The 22,407-nt window shown below is 39.6% G+C and overlaps 1 protein-coding gene across 3 annotated transcripts in view; it reads right to left on the bottom strand.

Moving 5' to 3' along the window:
• The window catches only part of AFG1L (AFG1 like ATPase), a 67,277-nt gene extending 50,564 nt beyond the window's left edge, over positions 1 to 16,713 (bottom strand). The window contains exons 1-2 of one of the 3 annotated variants that reach the window (XM_063389756.1): positions 16,417 to 16,713; positions 9,865 to 10,088 (exon numbers count right to left, since the gene is read on the bottom strand). In XM_063389756.1, coding sequence (XP_063245826.1) covers positions 9,865 to 10,088; positions 16,417 to 16,609 — 417 coding nt within the window. In that variant the 5' untranslated portion in view covers positions 16,610 to 16,713. The remainder of the gene's footprint in view (positions 1 to 9,864; positions 10,089 to 16,416) is intronic. The other 2 variants (XM_063389755.1, XM_063389757.1) reach the window with 2 other exon arrangements.
• Positions 16,714 to 22,407: the final 5,694 nt, after the last annotated feature.

Below are 22,407 nucleotides of genomic sequence, written 5' to 3'. Positions count from 1 at the left end.
TGTAACTTTGACTACATCATTAGTTCAGAATTCCTAAGTAATGTTATCATTGTGCAAAATTCTGTATAAGAAGCAAAACACACATCATGCAGAGGTTGGGATTTGGGGTTTTGGTTTTTTTTAGATCATTGTGAAAATATCCCCAGCCCTAGCACAAGTGCCTTTTTATCAGAACACATCAAATTATTCAATCATTCCAAATCCACCACCATCAAAACAAATCCTTTCCCTCATTAAACCATTTGAACAAACAGTCCTAGGAAAAAAGAATATAAAGTTAAGCGGTATTGTACTATTCAAAGATATATGCACTAAATATCTACTAGAGCAGATCTACTAAGCACATAAATAATTACAACTTAGAAAATCAGTACTGCAAAGCCCATGAACATTGTCTATCCTATTTCTCTCACCTTTGAATATTAAAAGCAAAAACATCTCTGGTTTAAACATGATTGAAATCAATGGAGTCACAGTAAAATATGTATCTATATACACATGTGTGTGCATATGTATAAATATATAAACATATAAAAATACACTTTGAAAATATGCCTTTTATTAACCATTTTTTTCAAATGAGTTACTTTCTGGAATGAATACTGCTTAAAAATTTCAAATGTCTTAATAATATTCAGGACATATATTATGACCCCAGATACCTATTTTCCTCAAGTACATATTTTTATGGAAAAAACTTCCAGTAATGCTAAGGCTTTCAATTTGAAATAGTCCTCTTTCCCCCAGTACTGTGCACAGCCACTTCCAAGTATAATTCAAAAAAGAAGCAGTTTCTAAAAAACTGGAGATCTTAACAAAATTCAATCAAATCCATGAAACTGAATTGACATCTACAAAAAACACTGCAGAAGAGTACTCACTTATTTCAAAGTGCTCCACTTTCAGAGCTCTATGGGCTGAGCCAACACAGAGGAAAATGAAAATTGCAACCCTGTGGTCTCATTTGGAGCTGGGTAATTGCTAAACAACTTGAATCTAAAGCACTTTTTCCAAATACAGTGCCATGTTAAAGAAATAGAGGAGTCAGTACAAAACACTAATTAGATATAAAAGAAAATGCATGACCAAAAAATAGAAGGGTAATATCTCAGGTCTGTAGTATCAGCTCACTCAGAAAATATGCAAGCATGGCTCTTACACAGGAGCTCCTTTTAGATAAAATATGTATCTCTATGAATAGGGTAATCGAAATTTTGTATCATCAATCTGTGGCTGGAAAGAGTTTCAGACATTTGGAAACTATTCCTTTAATTGACAAGGCTGCAACTATTTGCTAGAACTTTGAAAGCATTATAAGACAATTTAATTATTGAATATTTTTCAGTGTGCACTTTTGAAGAGCTTATGCTCAATAAAACTACTGATGCTCAAAGTTACAGGAGAAAAAGAGAAATAGACAAACACCCAAATGAGACATTTTCAAAAAATTTCTTTGGGTTTAGTTTTAGATTACAAACAGTAATTTTAACAGTATAAAAGACTACCACATTCAATTTATTATACAGAAAGGCTGTATTAACACGATTTGCAGTTTCACAAGAAGTGACACAAAGCTAAAAAACAAATCAATGTGTAGAGTACAGCTTTAACTGTTCTTGCAAAGGTTATACAACCAGAACAAATAATATTGCCTCCATTTTTATACCAATATTTTCATTGTAAAGCTTTTATTAATTACATTTAACTATCTCAATATTTGTCTTTTTAGGCATATTTATTTCCAGATAACATGTTACAGAAAAATGAACTTTTGTTTTGACTAAAGGGAACAAATATAATGGTTTAAGCTTCACAAAAGTTGATTTAAAAAATGAATTTAGTTTCCCTTTGAAGACAGCAATTTTTGAGCGATATCTGTTAAAAAGGATGGATACTTTGGCAAAACATACTTGCTGAAGCTGATCATCTCTCAAAACAAATCAAATGTCAGAAAACCTCTTGTCCTCCTTCAGCAATTAAAGAAGTTTGTAAGAAATATTTTACATATATTTCTAAACATCACACTATTGACACCTTTTTGATAATGACTTTGTCATGCCTGTCAGATACTGTATAACTCTAAGATTTTGCTTTTCTATTCTTTGGTTGTTTTGGTTTGGTTTTTTTCTTAACATATATTTTATTTCAAAGAAGTAAAACTTTACCAGTGGATTTTTCTTAATGCTGAAAACTCAGACATCCTACCAGTCTCAAGCTATTTTGCATGATCATAAAATGGAATTTTTTTTTTGTTTTAATTATTCTAACGCATCTTCTGAAATCTGGAAGTCGTCTATGAAAAAGGGAAACTTGCACTAGGATTGCTGATAAAGTCTCATCAACATTCTTGATTCAATGTGAATCACAGCAAGCAGCCAGTCAATGGTACGTGGGGGCAAAGAAAGCAGAAGACTCATCTTGGTTCAAACATACATTCTGCAAGAAGGAAGGGGGACATCTAATGCAGAAGGTCCTCCAGTCACCCTAAAATAAGGACAGTCTACTTCAGGCATGCAAGGGAGAAAAGTAAGAAATGTAGGAAGGCAAACTAAATTAATGACTTCTATTTGCTCATTTCTGTATTATCCTGAGGTACATTTGGGGTCTCAGCATAACAGTGTTAAATTTGTTGACAATATGTTTTCTTTGGCAACAATGGTAAGATTTAAGGATGTTAAAGTTAACATTTACAAGGTACTAATGCAAAGATATTAAGTGATAGACAAAATTTGAAGGGGAGAATAGCAAAATGCAATGACTTCCCACCCTCTTCCCTGCTCACACACCAGAAGCAAGCAGCTCATTTCCTGGGAGTATTTACACTCTGATTGGAAAAACTTTTAAGTGCAAATGCATGTCAATATTAAGATGGTTAATTAAAATATGCAAAATTCAAGTCCCAAGTCTCTCAACAGTAGATTTTTTTTTAAATGCTAACAAAACTGCCTCTTTCTCCCACTCTTTCAGGCCTTCTCTTTGGCTGCTGTTGTAGCTGAAGACATTTTCAAGGTCTTGAATAGTGTTTGCTATTGTTCATATCTCTTTTCAAAACATGACCTCACCTATAATTGAGCTTATTTCGAGTCATTAGTACAGCAACTCAACAACTCTTAAGATGTCCCAATTGGTATTATTTTGAAAAGCTGGAGATCTGAAATGTCTATGCAAACTCTTACGGCCTTGAACTTCAATTCAGAGGATCTCAAAATATCTCAACACATAAAGGCACGCTTTCACCAAGCTGAAGATCAAAGTCCTTGTTCAAATTTGATGAGTAATTTTGAAAAACAGAAGCCTACTTAGTTGGCAGTAAGACTAATTGTTTTCTCCCCTGAGATTCATTCTAAGCTGATGCCCTAAAAAACCTACATCATAACAAAACAGTTTCATTACCATGAAGAAAACGGCTGGTGTCTGCTCTGTGTGTGTGTGTGTGTGTGTGTGCCCCAGACTACTCATTTCAGAAGGATGTGCCCTGGGAGGTAACACAAGTGTTCTGGATAAAAAAACCTGAAAGGCCTCTATTGTATCTGATAGAAATATTTGCTCCCTAATCCTACTTTTACCATATTTCAGTGAATAAAACCATTTAGAGAAAAAGTGACAAAAGAAGAAGAAAGCTAAAACCAAAGCAGACCATTCTTCTAACAGTTTAGAAGTGCAAGAAGTTTCTATTTCTGGAATAGTTTCTTCTATTTTGGAAGAGGCTTCTGCAATTCTATCACAGAAGAAATAAGGCAATAAAATAAGGAATGACAGACTACGGAAGAGGCTGGTAGAGAGAGGCTTCTCTTCCACCACCCCTTTTTCTTCACCACAACCTTGCAATGGTTCCCTTCTCTTCAATGACAGAGCCAGGAAAAATGAGCACACTTGAAATGCCAAGCACCACTACATTTTTTGTTGTTGTTTTTTTTATTTTGAAAAAGCTGCCAGGAGATTAATTTCTTCTCAACACAGGATGTTTCATACTAAAAGCGGGCTATTCAAGTTGCTAGAAACCTCCTGAAAAAGCAAGAAGTCAACCTACAAAATACTAAGTATAACAGATGCAGCATTTCTTTTTTTCAAAACATATCCTTAATTAATTTAAAATACATCAATTTGTTTCATTTACATCTATTAAAACTCACTGAGTACAAAACAGAAAGAACATCCAATGGTTTTATCACAAAAACATGACAGTATTCAAAGTTACAAAGTACCTGGCCTCCATGAGAGGAGAATGCCAACGAGCTATTCACAAATACCCGATTTACCTCTATCATTAGTATTTCCTAGAGAAGCCTTTTACTGGTCACACAAAGGAATTCCACCCGGAAACCTACACAAATCCTGTTCAACCCAGGCCAATCCAGACAGCAGTACTCAGCACCAGCTCCTCTTGGCATGAAAAGCCTTAGCTCGAACTGAACCAAGTCTGCAGCAGCATCACTACACTAAGAGTCCACAACAGAAAACCAAGTGTTTTGCTGACTTACGAAACTCCTCAACAGATGCAAACATATACTAAGCAAATGATTTTACCAACTACCTGGTCACATTTGTAACTTATTCTGGGGAAATCTTCATTAGGATGTTGATCACAACTTTGCTGAAGCAAAACCTGGCCTGCACTAGAATTTAAACTATCATCTGTTTGGCTTCATTTTATCTCATAAGGAGCTCTGTTTGATGTGGCAAATTGCTTCCTCAAAGATAGCAGAAGAAGAACAAAGCTGTTGTGACTTCTTCTCCTTGAGTCATGATTTCATTTAATTAAACAAGCTAGCAGATTTTGACAAATTTATGCAAAAGTCACTGCTCTCCTCCTTTTCTGGGGTTTTGTACAGTACTGTACTGTAGTGCTCAGTCTGGTTACCAATCCTAAGATTTCCACAGAAATATCAAACTCTAGAAGAAAAACCTCAAACTGCAACAACACTTACCCCTGTAGCAAATAGTTCTTCAGCTGCTTCTCACTGACTCATTAGTTCCATCAGTGAGCCATGCAACAATTTTTAGAAGTTGGATTAAAATAAAAGCAATGTTAAATGAAGAAGTGGAATGCTTTAAAGGAAGTAGTGAAAAACACATTCTCAAGTAAAAAATGGCATTTAAGTAAGAAAGTGTCAGTCTGACTTTACTGCAATTAGCTCTGTTACATAGGGACATAGCAGCTTCGTATTTCCTAAACAGAAGGTTGGGATTTGTTCTCTGCAATTAAATATTTCTTTCCTATTCCCACTTGCCAATCAAAGAATCAGTAAACAACAAACCCACATAATGCTTCATCTGCAAAGCCAGGACACCTACTCTAACAATTAACAATGATTTGGGGCATTTAAGTTAACATAAGTCAGCTCCCAAAATTGTTCTCTGGGGCAGTGCTTTTAGAACTTAACATCCAAATGTCCAAAACATCTTGCCAGAAAAGATCAAAAGGCTCTAGCCTACTGATCCTCAGGTTTGCCAGTAAGGCCAATGCCTTCATCATAACATTTTTTCTAAGAAATTAAAATTAATAAAAGTCTGGCATTTATGTGTGATGCCTATATAACTTAGATCAAAGTCACAATGTGCTCATATAGCTTGATTTATAAGAGATCTATGTAACCTGATGTCAATATAACCCAAATCACGACTTTTTCTATATCTATATAACCTGATGCCTATATAACCTGAATCATAGCTTTTTATAGCTATATAACCTGATATAAATAACTTTTTATACAATGTAATGGCAAGTATATGCTTAACTAGTTGCTTAATGCTGAATGGACAAAAAAAGAAGACAAAACTTGCCAGGTGGATAGCTTTAGAGTCAGGTAAGTATAGTACTTATGAAAAACTGGCAAGTGCAAAGCCAATTAGCCACAAAACAACTAATTTAGGTGGTTGAGACCAGACAGACCAAGGAGCACAGTAACTGTGCATGCTCCGAAGACAAAGTTTGAAAAGTTCAGCTGCAAAGAAGACCTTGGAAGCCTTCATCAAAGGCCCCCAAGAACCCCCAAACTGGGCAGGCGCAAGCGCAGTGCAACAGAACTACCCAATAACCATGAGATCATACCATGTAAATTAGTTCTAGAGTGTATGTGGTGATGTTGCAGTGACATAGTGATATTAAGCAATACTTAGTGTATAAATATACCACAGCACTTGACAAAGGTGGGTGAGTTAGGTGGAGATATCCCCTCACAGGGTTATTGTTTCCCTGAGATTCTCCTTGGGGTTGCTGGTCCCCAAGGTAATAAGGTTTTCCCCCAGGGTTGCTGTTCCCTGAGGGTTTCCCCTGGGTTGCTGTTCCCAGGGGTAATAAGGTTTTCAGTCTTCTCTTTGCCCCAAGTGTTACACACCAGAGGTAGAGACAACAAGCTGAGTCTGCCGGTGCACATTTCCAAGGTTGTTTATTCTTCATTATCTCAGTCCTTTTTCAGCTCTGCCAGGCCTCCCTGGCAGGGTACCTTATCTTAGTTCTTTCTCAGCTCTGCAAGGTGTCTCCGCAGAGCAGACACGCGGCAGACTGGGCGGATCAGAGAGCCCCGTACCTTATGTACGGTCCCCTTGACCCAACCACTGTCCGAGACGTATTTTTTATTTACAAAATTTTACCAGTACCTACTACCCATGCTAACATGTCAGTTCTACTCTAAGCCAATCTCTAAAACCCAACTCAGCACAAGATGGGGGACGAGAGCAAGAACAAGGAAGACAGGGGCCACTCCCCAATTCCTCCATCTTGTGTCTTCAGCCCCATATGCTAAGAATCCTAATTTCTATATTTATATTCTATAATAAACCATCCACTATTTATTTTAAATTCTTAGGATTTGTGATTCTTCCTGCATGTGAGTGTTCACTCCCATGGACAGGAATCAGAGTCAGTGTCCTCTTGGGATCTGTGTGGGTCTAACTGACCCCCCTGTACAGATCCCAGACCCCCCTGTCCGGTCTCCAAACCCTCCAGGGTGGCCAGAGGGATGTTCTAGACTCCAACAATCCCCCTTCACCACCAGCGCTGCAATAAACAAAGACCTGCTCTATAGACATCAGTCCATGGGGATTTATTTCCAGCCTATCTTTTGGGCATCATGTCCAAAACAAAATTTAAAAAACAGAAGCAAACCTGATAATTAGCTCCCTTTTGAATAACTTCATTAACAGTCCAGGTACAGTAAGACAATTCTGAGACAGGCAAGTTAAAAGATTGTAAGACCAACATCACAGATTGAAAAGAAACACGAGGAGACGGAAAAAACCCAAAACCTGACCCAACAGCTTTTCACATTCAGGATCCTCACAAGATACAAGTCACTGCTCAGCAGCTTAAGATTCAAATCAAAGAAGTAATTTAGCAAGAGGAATCCAGCTTGGTCTCCTTACACTTAAGCAAAGAAGGTTAACATGCAGGCATGCTGCCACACTGCTCTGGACACAAAAGATAAGAAATAAGCCTTTTGAAATTAGGAAGTTTCTATTTTTCATTTGGTACTTGCATAAACTGAATCAGGAGAATGGTTTAGACTCAAGAGTTAGCCCACAAATCCATCAAGACAACACAAATCTACAGGCATACACCCCCACACACCATGCATAAGCGTTCTAAAGTAAACATACAGTTTTCAGGCTATTTATCATTTTTACACTGCTTGTATGTTTTTAATAACTTTAAGTAAAAGAAATCCCTAAAGTAAAAAGGTAAGTAATGTGATGACCTGATCCAAGTGCCAGGAAGGCAAAAATATACCCCAAACCATTGTTTGGCTCCCATTCCCACATCAGAGCTAGAATAACTGAATGCTTTGGATTGGCAGGGATATCAGGGGTCACATGGCCAAACACCCCGTTTAAAGCTGATTTGAAAGGGACCCATAAGGATGATGGGGTCAACTGCTTCCAGAACAGTACTTCCAAAGAAACATTTACTGGCCCTTAGGACAGTCTTGCCTTAGGACTTTGCTTCGTATTTGTGAGTTTTCTTCCAGAGTGCCTGACTTTTACTTCATGGAATTATTTCCCATTCATGTTTCTTCTTAATCAAAAGCTCTTTCCTAGGTACTTAGTCTGCCTCCTTCCATTAGGAGGACATTTATGGCATTTCTAGTCAAGCACATGACTAGCAAATACAGGATCTCCAGCTACACACCCGAGTTTAAGGCATTCAGGGGATGTTGCAAGCAGAACGACAGGCAGGTGTGTGTCCCAATGCTCTGCACCCTGCTACTCTTGCCTATTGGAAAGAGCCCCATTCACAGGTACAACACTTGTTCTCTTCTCTGCTTTTTCACACCTTAAAGCTAAAACCCCTCACAAGAGCCTTAGAATGGTTAACTTGTTATTTGGTGCCTGAAGGCCTGAGGACAACGTGCCATTTAAAGGCACTTGAGCCCTCTAGGCTTTGGCTCCCCTGATCTCATGCTACATCGTTTAGTCTTGCCCTGCAAACAAAAGACAGTATTTGTGCCAGGTAAGAGAACAACCTGGTGTGGTTACGTAACAAGTTCAATACAGTAGCATATTTAGATTTATGTCCATGAGATGAGGAGTGTTGTGCAATGAATGCTTAAAAAGGCTGACATGGAGATTTGTTAGCAGGGACTGCAAAGGACATTCATTGACCATAAATGTTAAAGTTGCTTCTGATGGAAAAAAACCCCAAAAGTGGTGCAAGAGAAGGAGAGAAATCAAAAGAAAAACACTCAAGAGACTAACTGGGGAAAACACTGACAGTTTCCCTCCTCCCTCTAGGGACAAGGAGATCTCTCCAGTGCAGGCAGGGAAAGTGCAGACGAGACAGCAATGTATACTTTGCCATGCTTTTTACCCATGCACTATATTTTTATCATCAGACTTAGTCAAACACCCCACTCTTATTGTTTACTCTGACCACAGCTTACAAGTCTGCTGACTGGAATATGTTAATCAGGTGCAAATAAAGCACATTCACTAGGAATTCAACTTTTGTGCACATCTATGACTGCCCAATATTTAGTATGAAATTAAATGTCTTATCTGCCTTGCTGGGTGCTACATTTAATTTTCTAGGATATAAACTCAGATCTACAAAAAAAGAGGCAAGGAAAGCTGAAGAGTGAATTCCCACACCAGTTCTAGTTGATTCCCATGAGAATGTGCCATAACAGTGCTATCAGTATTTCCAGGTGCAAGGCCACCAGAGCAGCAATCTGAGAATAACAGCATGAAAACAACAAAGGTGGAAAACACTTCCAGTCTGGAAAACATTGTCAAGAGCTTGAAGGAGAAGTTACAGAGATGCAACAGCAGGCTAACAGCACTATGATTGTTCAGGCAACGTGCAACAGGGGTATGTCTAAACTTTTGTAAATCCTTTGTAAAGAAACTGTGATGCCCCCAAAAACACAATGAGGGCACACATTATACCTAGACCTTCTTTCCTTACCTCATCTGGAAACTAGCAACATGAAGGAGAATTGTTTTTAAAGTCATGTCTGATACATATTGTAACATGGAATTATTTGTGGAATATCTGTTAGAACACAAACCATCAGTGTTCAGTTTATGTAATCCAAACACACAAGTATAACACCAGTGCCTGGCTTAGGCCCCTCTCTCCTCTAGCCAAATGACATTTTTGTAAAGGTAGGCAACAGACATAACTAAAACCATATCAGATTTTCTTACAGAATTATTTTAATAATATTTATTTTGGTTACTTCTGGAGTGCCATTGGATTTTATAGACTAAAAAAGAAAGGAGATTGAAACATGAGGAATGATCTATGTGGAAAGATGCATTTGCAAAAATAAGATCTGTGCTCTTGAAAGAAATGTATGCATTTTAAGCACATTCTTATGAGTGAAATATAAATGCAAAAAATATTTTTATCATTATAAACCTCACCTTTGAAAGAACATTTTTTGAATCAATGCTGTAGCCTTTAAGGCTCTCGTGCAATTTTTGCAGGTGCTGCACAACTCTTCTTTGTTGCTCATCATTCTTCAGCTCTTTCTGCTTAATCAAAAAGTCATAATGTTCTAAAGGTCCATTGCAAACCAATAAGGCTCTGGCGTGAGCATCTGTAGGAGTACCAGGGCCTGTCTTCTCATCTGCCTGAGCTGTGTAGGCTGTAAAAATAAAAGTAGCCAATTATTAGGGAAGTTTTTAAAGGTATCTCCTTTTAAACAACACATATTCCTAACAGTTTACACAAAGACATATGCACAACTTACCTATATAACCACTGGTTACCCCTTCATTTTTCATTAATTCAATTTATAACTTTACTCTAGTACTATGTTTTAACATTGCTTTATTTCATTAACAAGCACACATTCTAAGAAGCCCAGCTAGAGAGTTAGTAAGATTTGGATGAGCTGTTGCAAGAGAAGTTTGACCTTTTTTCTCCAAACTGGGGTAAAATCATGTAAAAATTCCAAAGCGCATTTCTATAGATAATCCTTTAGGTAAAACTTCAGAAAATATTTAAAAGTCAACAAACAAGAGACCAAACCAGGAGTTCTGTAAGGAAGTTGACTCAAACACCACATTAAGCAAGGCAGCAGCTGTGAAGCCCTGCAATGCCACAGCCTGATCTGCTGGCATTACCTTCTGCCTAGAAGAGACAGGGACAAGCCCAGGTAGGAATGCTGTCAGAAACAAGACATTAAAAAAAAAAAGGGGGTCAGAATTGCTAGACATAAAACAACACATAACTAGGAAAGGAAAGAATGCACAAGATTACAAAGAAGGCTTGCCAAATCATTAATGTCAGAAACAATGACATACACTGGAAAGCTGTCAAATATCTTCTTTGCTTCTGGTGTCATTTAACAGGTTAAGTATAATAAAGAAAAACATGATTTCTTAATGGGTAAAGGAAAAGCATGTTAACTGCAGTGACGCTTTTGTCACATAGCATTGCCATCTATAAAGTAGGAAAGAAAGTTGCAAGTGGAAGTACTTTTAAGCAGGTACAAAACAGATGGGAAAAGAATATGTAATAAATAATTCCTACAGTTAAACTAGGTGTGTATCTGCAGGAGAGTTTCATCAAGGGCTCAGTTATCTTGGTGCAACCCTGAATTTCCATCCATGCCATACATGGCAAAATAAAGTACACAGACTGGGAACGCAAATAACAAAAAATCGGGAAAGGGCTGCAGACACTCTAGGAGGCAAGTAAATTCTGACAAACTGGACAGATAATCTAAAACAAATAGGATGCAATTCAACAGGGACAAAGCATTCCATTTAGAGGAATAACTAACTCAGGAGATGGGGAATGATCAGCTAAAGAGTACCTCTGCAAAAAAGGACCCAACAGCTACACTGGATCACAAAAAAACAGGAACAATATCATAACACTATTAGAGGAAAAAATAAACTAATATAAAATAAACACAAGTATTCCAATATAAATACACACAAGGGGGAAAAGCCCCTTTTCTATTCAATACTGGTATAGTCTGCCCTAGAAGACAACACTTTTCAATTTTCACATCACATGTTATGAGAAGTATGAACCAAATCAGAGAGTAAATGGAGATTTAAAGGACTATTTTTTAAAATATGAGTCACAAGCCACAAAGATGTCATAAAAGGCAAAAAAGGAGTTTTAAATAGTTATAGGAAAGACAGAATATTAGAAAACTATAAAACTGAACTAGTAGATCAAATTATATTTACTTATGGCAAGTAACAGTTCATCCATAAAAAGACAGTCACTGTTTATATCTGCAGCCAATAATTGCACCATATTCTCTTGTTCCTGGAGGAACTGAGTTGCTGCTTTGCATTAAGAGTAATTAGCCCATCCCTATCTAAAGAGATCACATAAAGAAAGTTGAGTTCCAAGTCTGTTATTGCAAAAATGTGAGTAAAATCTGCAGTGAAGAAAAACATATAGCTGTCTCCAGATACACACAGTGTACTGAGAAAATTAAAGGAAGTGGTTTTTATACAGATAACTTAAAAACTGTAATTAAGGTAGTGAAATAGATTAATAGTCTGGAAGCTGTAAAACTTCCAATGATGTGGGGTGAATTTTAAAAATAAGTTTGATCAAAATCTGTCAGGAATAGGTCAGAAAACCTGACCTGCCTCTGAAAGGAAGGGGAAAAGATCACAAAATCATGGAATGGAATGAGTTGGAAGGGAGGTGAAGTATCATCTAGATTCAATCTCCTGCCACAGGCAGGGACACCTTCCACTAGACCAGGTTGCTCAGATGATCTCTCAATTTTTTTTCATCTTGTTTTCTACTATTCCAGTCCCAAAAAAAGTCGACCTCAGTCCTGTGATCCATACCTCTGAACTATCTGTGCCTATGCAATACATAGAAGATGATGGCCCCAAGAACTCCAGTATGGCCCCTTATACCTATAAATTCTTGAGTTCCACCAGAGGATCAAAGAAAAAATTTTTAAAAAGCTGATTTAGGGGTAAGAAAGGGTTTGCAGCTCATGACCTTCGTGGCCATGGACAAAGCACACCAGTAGGACTGCTGAGAAGTATGGAATTTGTCTCAGATTACATGTACTCACAGCTAACCATCCTGGGAGTGGGAGAAAATACTCTGTCATTAACACGTGGCAGAGGTGGAGACTATGCCCAAATGGCCACAGAGAGTGTCCTGGCACAAATCACTCACTGTTCTCCTAAAATAATATTGAACACTGGGATTTAAATATGATGGGAGCACCTACAGTACACTACCAGGAGACACCCAGTAACTGGTTAAGTGATAAACTCAGGCCTGTAGCTGCAAAAGGCAGATGCTACTGAAGAGCATGTGGGGGGTTTAGAGATAAGTCAACAGAAGGTAGCTATATGACTAATAAAATATTCTAAGAGACAGAAAAAAATGTGCAGCTTCAATTCTAACCTACATTTTGTGGAACAGATTGCAAAATCTATCACTCACCTATAAGAATCACCAACGATTCAGTGCACTAACTGTTGTCCTACAGCCCTCTTCTCCACATCGCAAAACAGGGGTTTGCATTTTCTCCTTACTGTTTCATTATCTAATCTCTGTGTTACAGAAACTGCAACTCAATTTTTATTAGTTCCTTTCAGAAGTCTTCAAGTGTCACACACAGAAAAAGTGTCCTCTACACCTATGTAGTGTTCTAGATACAAATAGAAAAGCACAACATCAATTCACTTGGTTTTACACAGAGCAGTGTAAAACTAGACATATGGTTATCCATATCCCACCTTTCCCACCTTCAAGGTGCAGGACAGTGTTGGATGTTACCACATTAACCTGACATTCCCTGCTTCTTTAGATTTGACACCGAGGTGTAACTTTTTTCCTAAATTCCTGTTCCCAAAACACACATATGCAAGTATAATCTCACTTTATTTCATACCATATAATAAGGTCCTTGCATTTGCCTTTATGCTTACACATACAAGGATCACAGACACAGCTGCAGTTAAGACCTACTGTGATACACCCAAAAAAAAAGAAAGAAATCAAAGGGGAAAATCTCACCAAGGCAAATAAAACTAATTTTAAAAAACGACAATCAAGAATTATAAAAAAAGTTGTTTCAAGTGGAGGACCTAGGACATATTCAGTAAACTGACAATAATTTACCACTGCAAAGATAATTAATGCCTACATAAAAATATAAAAAGTGTTCTTAACTCCAGGGACTTTTTGCTCTGGAAAAAAGCAGCAAATTGGAAAACTGATCAGTGTGTTGTTGAGTTTTTTTACTGCTACTTAGAACTGGTGTCTGAGATGACACAGAGAAAGGCACGTGAGTTTCAATGACACAGCTCATGAAAGCAACAGGGTCACTTCTGAGGCAAGCACAAGAGTTATTTATGCAAAAAGACAAATTGAAATGGAAGCTGAGTTGTGGCAAACCAAAACTGACCCTGACAGCAGCCAGGAGGCTGAGAGCACAGAAGAGTAACCAAGGTACACAAGGTAGAGAATTAACACTTTCCCCTTCCTTCCTTGCTATAATTGTTAATTACTGTTTGTCTTAAAAAAAAAGAATATTTCCAACCAACAGCTGTGCGAGAACTGCATCTAAACCAAACCCATGTAGGTTCCACCTGCACCAAAATTAAGTACCCCAAGATGACCCAAGTGCCACTTTTGCTGACAGTCACAATCAAGAAGCTGGAATAGCTTCTACTAAATCAGTCTTAATGCAAGATACAAAGATCACATCTTTGTTTCATTACTGCTCTGCCAGCACAATCTGCCTTCAGAGCTTTTCACAAACCATGGAATGTGTGTGGAAATAGGAAAAAAAAAAAGTAACAGAAACCAATTTTTAAAAGCTGTCATGTTTTCAATAATCCAAGCTGAAGTTCAGGATTATTAGTTTGGGTCACAATGAAGCCAAACTACTTTAAACCTTGAAACTCTTAGTGTAAAGCTGTTAAAACTGCCTGTGAAACACAACTGCCACAAGAGAAAAAGAGGACTTTGAAGTCAGAGGGCACTTTCATCAACAGGCAGATGGTGGTATCCGAGACTTTCCTAAATTCAAGATTAGGCTGGTAACAGAATGGTTGCAAAATCTTTCCTTCTTAGATGACACCACAGTGAGGAGGAAGGGCAATGGTTCAGTCTTGTGGCTCCTGCCTGACAACAGGAGCAAAGGTAGCAAAAGATCAGAAAGGATTTTTTCATGCTAGTATCTGTAATCAATAAACACGTTCTCTTGTCTCATCTTTTATTAAATATATATGCAAGTTTTGCACAATCAGACTCAAACAGGTAAATTGCCCCATGATGTACGAGGATTTGGATAAATTAAACACGTGTTAAAGTTAAGCACATGAATAAACCTGCAGAAGAACAAAGACTTGTCATGTAAGCCTCTTGGGAAAGAGATCATGTCATGGGTATAAAGCTAAAAATACATTTATAGTTCTATAATAAACAAATGCTCCTTTCAAAATATTGCACAATGATTAATGACAAGAATGTAAGAGATAGTGATCTGAAAAAATTATTAACTTTCCAGTGTTCAACAGAAAGCTTAAAAAATCAAAATCCAACCAACCATATGCGGGGGGGATACACACACTAAGTTATTGCATAAATTGAAGACGTTAGGCCAGTATTACGTAAAATTCATAAAAGCCTCACGCTTGCTGAAATTAGAAGTTTGAACCAGAAAAAGCAGCTTGCAGCTAAGACATAAGGACAAGGATTTGCATTTTTGTCTCATTATATGACCTCAGATGAATCACTGAAGGCCATTCAATCAGGCAGCATATGAAACAGTATTTAATCCTCTAAAGAAACACAAGAATTCTACTTTTTGCATACATGTCTGATACATTATTCTGTTAGAAGATTACTTGTATTTTTTCCATGCACACCCATCTAACAACCTGATCTAGAAATTAAAGTAGGGAAAGAAAAGAGAAGCATATCAGTGAAATTGGAACTTTAAACAGGTAATACTTCTCATGTCTTTCCTTAATTAAGGAAAAGTACAAAACTATAGAAAGCAAATCACAAAAAGAAAAAAAAGACTATAAACCAGAGATCATAAAACCAAGATTATAAATCAATTCCATGATGGCAACCCACCCCTGCAGTCTGAAGTCCTCAAACAACATAGGCAAGGACTGCCTTCCCTTTAAGCTGACAAATCGCCTGAAGTCACTGGATTTGCTCTGACAACTTTTCCTAAATGCTAGTATGTTGGTTATAAAAAAAAAACCAACCTACATAGAGTCCAAGTGTTAGACCAATATCAAATAAAAGATGGGGAACTACAGTATTACCTGCAGTGCTGGTCTATTTTTCTTAGGATGTATAAATATTCTGCAATCACAACATAATGTGTGGATGTGAACATTTTTTTATTCCTGGGACCCACCAGCCACCAGCTGAATTCTCACACTTTGGCCAGACTGGCAGAGGACAGGCGAAGAGCTCTCACGAAAGAAAAAAAGACCTCTGCTCCTAACTTCAGCCTCTAGTTACTAAAACCCCGTAAATTTTTGTACTGAAGAGACTTTCAAAGCAAGGCTGTGAGGACAGAAGCCAGCTGTCGCTCGTTACACACCGAAGGGTCCTTGAGGGAGAGCAGTCTCCGAGACAGCCCAAAGCCCGGCCAAACCGCTGGCAGCCACGGCCGCACTCGCCGAGCGCCTTGCAGCCTCAAGGCTTTAACCAGGCAGCGCACCGAGGCCCCATTTCCCAGGGGGAAAGCGGCATCACCAACTCAGGAAGCCACGGGCCCCCTTCGCGGGTCCCCACGGGACCGGGGCCGACTCCCGGTGTCACCCCGGCAGGCGTGTCCCCTCCGGGGCGGGGTCGCGGACAAGCCCAGGCCGGGGAATGCCAGGACACCGGCAGGTCACGGCACAGCGGCGGGGCCTGTGCGCGTCCCCGCCCGGCACCGCCACCCACCTCCCCTCCGCCGGGGACAGACCCGCGGCACGACGGGGAGGGGAGGCACGCACCGGCTCCCGCGACCGCTCCTCGGTGCCCTTCCTGCGCGGTGCCCCGCCAGCCTGTCGCCCGCCCGGGCCTAGCGAGCCCCGCAGAGCCGCGGCGGCGGCACTGACCTCTGTGCGGCGGGAGCAGGCGGGAGCGGCAGCCCAGAGCCCGCAGCAGGCAGCGCGCAGTAGCCAAGGGCGACACAAGGGCTGCCATCTTCCCGGCGCAGCGGCGGCGGGGGCGCGGGGCGCGCTGGGAAATGCAGTCCCGCGCGGCTGTGGGGAGCCCGGGCGCGGCCGGTGCTGGGCGAACCTCGGGTCACGGAATCACAGGGTCGATTAGACTGGAAAGACGCTCTGAGATTATCGAGTCCAACCTATGACCTAAAACCACAATGCCGACTAGATCATGGCACTAAGTGCCACGTCCAGTCTTACTTAAAAACCTCCAGGGATGGTGACTCCACCACTTCCCTGGGCAGCACATTTCAATATCTAATCATCCTTTCTGTGGAGAAATCCCTCCTCATGTCCAACCAAAACCTCTCCTGGCACAGCTTGAGGCTATGTCTTCTCATCCTGTCACTGGCTGCATGGGAGAAGAGACCTGACTACAACCTCCTTTCAGGCAGTTACAGAAGGCAATAAGGTCATCCCAGAGCCTCCTTTTCTCCAGCTAAACAACCCCAGATCCCTCAGCTGCTGCTCACAGGGTTCGTACTCCAGACCCTTCACCACCTTCAGTTCCCTTCTCTGGAACGGAACTGAACACAGGATTTCATTTCTTCATTCCAGCCCCACAATGTCCTTCATGTAGTGAGAAGCCCAGAACTGAACACGGGATTTGAGGTGCTGCATTGTCAGTGCTGAGTACAGGGAGACAATCATTGTCCTGGTCCTGCTGGCCACCTGACTATTGCTGATACAGGCCAGCATGCCAGTGTCCTTGGCCACCTGGGCACACACTGGCTCATGCTGTGCCACCGTCCATGTCCTTTGCTCCTTCCCCCTCTCTTTTCCCCCCAAACTGTGCTGCAGGCAGTGGGGGAGCCCCTGCAGAGCCCAACTGCCTGCCTGCCCCAGGGACACGCTCCCTTCAGCCACTCAGAACAAATCCCCTTTCCAGACCCACCTGGAGCCACACACAACACCTTACTGCCCTACCCATGCACTCCAGTTTCCAAACAACATCCTCATCCACCTCAACACAAGGAAGAGCTTCTTTACACTGAGGGTGGCAGAGCACTGGAACAGGCTGCCCAGCAAGGTCATGGGTTTTCCCTCTCTGGAGACATTCAAAACCCACCTGGACGTGTTCCAGTATCACCTGCTCTAGGTGACCTTGCCATGGACTAGATGATCTCCAGAGGTCCTTTCCAACCCTAACTATTCTGTGAGTCTGTGATTTGTATTGTGCTGCATCATGCCTGTATTGGGTGCCACAGCTGTCATCTGGGAGTTTTGGCAACTGAATTTGCATTTGTTGATAATTTCTGTCTTGTGCTATTTGCTTTTATCTCTAAGAATACGGACCATAAAATACTAAGGACAGATATCTGTATATAATTAAAGACAAATATCCCTGGCCAGAGTTATAACCTATCTGCACATCAGCAATATCAGTTTTATGTCTTTCAGTATGATTTTTATGCCTATGAACATATATTTTAAATGCAACAAGATACATTAACATAAAAGCAGATTTCTCTGGAGATAATTAAAACCCTAGAGGCTCATTCAGTCTCACTGCTTAGCAGAGAGTAAACTTTGTCTTTGGTATCAGTTCAAATATCCACATCGGATTCCCAAGAACTCCTTGGGAGAATGCTGACCACCTTCCTCCTTTGGTAGGTAGCTGACTGCCTTATCCAAGCACCTCCACTGCAACTACAAAGTTCTTTTGACAGAAGAAAGGCACAATGCAAAAAGCCTGCACTCCAAGGGAAGGGCACTGGCACTCAGGAATCACTAATCATAACACTCGCTCGTTGGCCAGCCTGTAATTCCTGTAAGAAATGCACCCAAATGTCAGGATGGGGCTTCAGGAGATGTTGCCGGCAGAGTGCATTGTGCAAGAAATAGTTAACAAAGTATCTCTTGCTGGTAAAGCACGAAGCACGTGCTTAAACTGACTTTGGTTTTGCAACCTCAGAATTCCTATATCCCATTCCAGCATTAAATTTCTGTGCAACATGAGACAGTGAGCAAGTAGTTTTCATAGTCTATCAATGACCTTTTTTTTTTTTCAAAAGTATTGGAAAATGCTGCTTTAGGGAACTATAGAACAGCTTGCAAACAAAAGTTGATTATATCCTGAATAGTACTGCTAATTCTAAAAATAATATTTATGATCTTGAAATTATTAGCAGCAATTGAAGTTACACTCTAACATGTTCAGCTGTTTAAAATACGTAGTTGCTCCAGACACATCTTCAGCACTATATAGCTAATTAAGTAGTGAATTAAAGTGCCTATTTATCACATCCTAAAAGAGCTGTTTTCAGTGCATTTTCTTTCATCTTTCCTCTATTGGGCATTTATTGGTTTTGACTCATTCCAGCATATTACAGCTATCAACACCTGTGCCCATTTAGGAATGAATTCCAGTACAAATCATAGTGAATTGAATAGACATCTCAAAGATGCATCACAATTGTTGCAATATATTTAGAAACTCAAACAAGGAAACAAACAAATTCTGTAAAAGTGATTTAAATAACAAATAAGTTATCTTTATAAACAGCTTATCTCCTTGAGAACAAAGAATAAACAAGGCAACAAGAGCTGGGTTTTCTTCCATTATTAACTCAGATCACAATATGAATGGGTGAAATGTCAAGAATAATTGGAGAAAATGACAGTATAATCTTCAGCAAAAACATCTGATTTATTTAAATTGTCACTGTTTTTTTCTTAACCTTGCTATGCAAGGCAGGGTAGAAAAACTTCTCATTTGGATCTATTTGGACATCTTCTACCTAAATGAATAAACCCTCTGCAATGCTATGAACCTTCCATACACTGGCCAACTGAAATGCCACCATGCACTGGATTGTCCATCCCAGGAACTCACTGTCCTTTGGCTGTAAGCGCTTGGCAGAAGCAAGTTTTGGTGTTGACCTTTCAACAAGTACACTTCTGTAGATTACCACAGTTTATATCCTCTAACAGGTACAGATTCATTCTGATGTACATTTGTACCCTTCATTTCCTGTACCTGTGCCTTTGCCCACCTTCAAAAATGTGGCATTGAAACTGTGTAGAAATTAAATTGGCACTTTTTCAACACTGCTGCATTATTACTCTGCCAGCTATCCAAAAGTGGCCTCTAACAGGAATAAAACAAGAATAAAAATGAGGGGTAAAATCAAACCACTCCAATGTCTACTGTCTACTCTGGCCTCTAGTGGTATAACTGCACTGCTTTTAGAAATTTGGATGTGCTGAACCCTATGGGGATGGATGTGTCAAAGAGTCTTTGGGTCTCTGCCAGAACCATTCTGAATTTCTGTAGAAGGAGGGCTGGGTTTACCTGACTGCAAGGCTCCAAGATATTCCCACCATGGGAAATACCTCTGGTTCCCAAACACAAAGGTCCTTTTGATACAGAACTGACCATTCAGCCTACTCTACAAAAATGGATTTTGCAGGTAGTTTTCATCAACACAGTTACCATCAAAAGTAATTTTCCTGGGATTATGTCAAAACACTCGGGGATTGGATTCTACACCCATTAACCTCATCTACTTTGAGATAGTCAAATATGCTGTTAAAAGTCTACATTGCTTATAAAACCTCAGGTTAATAAAGCCGCACAAATGTTCCCAAAATTATGGACTTACAGCCCTTTTCACTATCTGGTTACAGTTTGCATCTCAGTCAGCTCAAATAGCTCAATGTGATAGAAATTCACTGCAGTTTTTCAGCTACACAGGCATTACTCAATCTCTCAGAACAGGAGGTCACAGTATATGGTTGTACATATAAATGTAGATATTAGAAATTATGTTCAGAAGCATAATATTATTATCTTGCAGGCAGGAGCACAATGCAGACATTCAAGCACCATGTTTCAAAGCACTGGCAGCTACTGCAGGGATCAGGAAGTCATTTTTCCACACAAGGCATTTCACAATTAGTTCAGTGCCTTGTGGGTTTTGCCGTATCCTGAGTCAGCACTCCCCACAAGTTCTGACAAAATATGCTGTCTAAAATGTGCTAACCTGGGCCCTTGTCAGAAAGGCTGGAGAGCCCTAACAGGATAATGAAATGATTTGGTTTCCTTTCCTGTTAAATATAACTCTTTTTAAAAATGAAGAAAGAAACAAAAGATCTTCTGGAAAAGTATTACTACCCAAAATTCCAGAAGTAATCATCCAATCATCCACTGCTTCTATGGATCCATGCTGTGAAATTCTGGTATCCATTTTTCCACTTGAAGTTTTGTCAGAAAATCTTTTTTAATATTAATAGTTTAATATTAAACTATTAATCTATAGTTTAATAATCAAGTTGTAATAACAAATCATTGAGTACCTGATTCTTAAAGAATTTAACAAATTTCACTGATATGACAGAATATGCTGACTTGGAAGGGACCCAGAAGGATCATTGAGTACAATTCTAAATGCTTGATCTAATCTTTGAACCTACAAACACAGCTGACCTCTCTCCCTCCAGATTTGAAATTTGGCCCAAAGCGTATGTCAGAAACAGAATTAAAACTTTAATTTCTGAGTTTCTGCGCACCTTCGTGCTGAGAAAAGAACCTTTCTAGCATAAAGAAACAACTACATATAACTACATACAACTACTCTAGTCTCATGATCACAAAAAAAAAAAAAAAATCTTGAACATGATTCACAGTAAACAAATGCATTTTCTGAGGATTGGAAGGAAACAAAGAGGCTCTCAGGACTCTGCTTTTCCTCTACCTTCATTCTTTCTCCTTGCCTCATTAGCCAGTGTGGCATTTATGCTTTCTTGTGATGTAAGGGGGGCGCTAGTCATGAAGCTGGGCATCTTCTCTTTTGTCTCCCAGGTCAGAGGAGTTGTATTTGACTTCAGCAGGAAAAAGAGATGAGACACCTCATCAAATCACTGCAACCCTTTATATTCCAGCTGACAAGTGGGCACTAGAACAGTCACTCCCTGTAGGTTCCACAAGGCTCTCCACCACCAGTCATCCCTCATAGGAAAAGCAGACAGAATAGTGGTGCTGAGAAGGTGTGCTGTGAGAAAAGCATTCAACTTAAGCCTCACTCTTAGCATCTACCCAACATGAGAGCAAATTCTTTATTCATCACAGACTCAGCAACTTCCCAAAAGTCCAGTACCAGACACTTTTTTGTTGCTTTGAACAGATAATGAAACCAGGCTTGGCCAGGAGACATACAACGTATTACAGTTAAGACAACACCAGTGCTCTGTTTCTTTTTCACATTTGCAGTCAGATGTGGCAGCATAGGTTGTGTAACAAACAAAAGCTTTTCCAGATGCATATGTAATCTCAGTAGAATTAATGAGTTTTTTCTTGCATTGCTGCACGACCAGTTTAATAACTAGTATGACTCAGGTAAAGCTCCCTTCATTCCTGCTTTGTAAAACTCTTGTCAGCCTCATTCCTGTTTATAATTATGAAGTGAATAGTTGGCAGCTATTAGTGGAAAGAAAGAAAGGCGCACTAGTAAGTGGGAGAAATAACACTGAAAGACTGATGACAAGGAAATTCACAGAAACGTTACCAAGCAAATCACCCATAGTATACTGGTTATGGGGATGAACTATTTTTGAACTTTGGGATCATCTCTGCTTTCTGATTACCTTTTTATTAACACAGACAACAGCTAACTAAACTTGCCAGATGTTAACTTTGTGTCTCTTGGATGTGATTTGTGGGCAGCCTGCCATTTGACCTATTGCCTACACAGACTTTTGGAAAAAAAATTGCTACTTTTCACACAGTCTCATTCAACCTGGATAGTAAAGCAACTAGAACTCTTTCATGAGAAAAGA

The sequence above is a fragment of the Prinia subflava genome, chromosome 2 (assembly GCF_021018805.1).
Source record: "Prinia subflava isolate CZ2003 ecotype Zambia chromosome 2, Cam_Psub_1.2, whole genome shotgun sequence".
NCBI lineage: Eukaryota > Metazoa > Chordata > Aves > Passeriformes > Cisticolidae > Prinia > Prinia subflava.
Note: the sequence above shows the minus strand (reverse complement) of the source record. Positions and strands in the feature narration are given on the sequence as shown.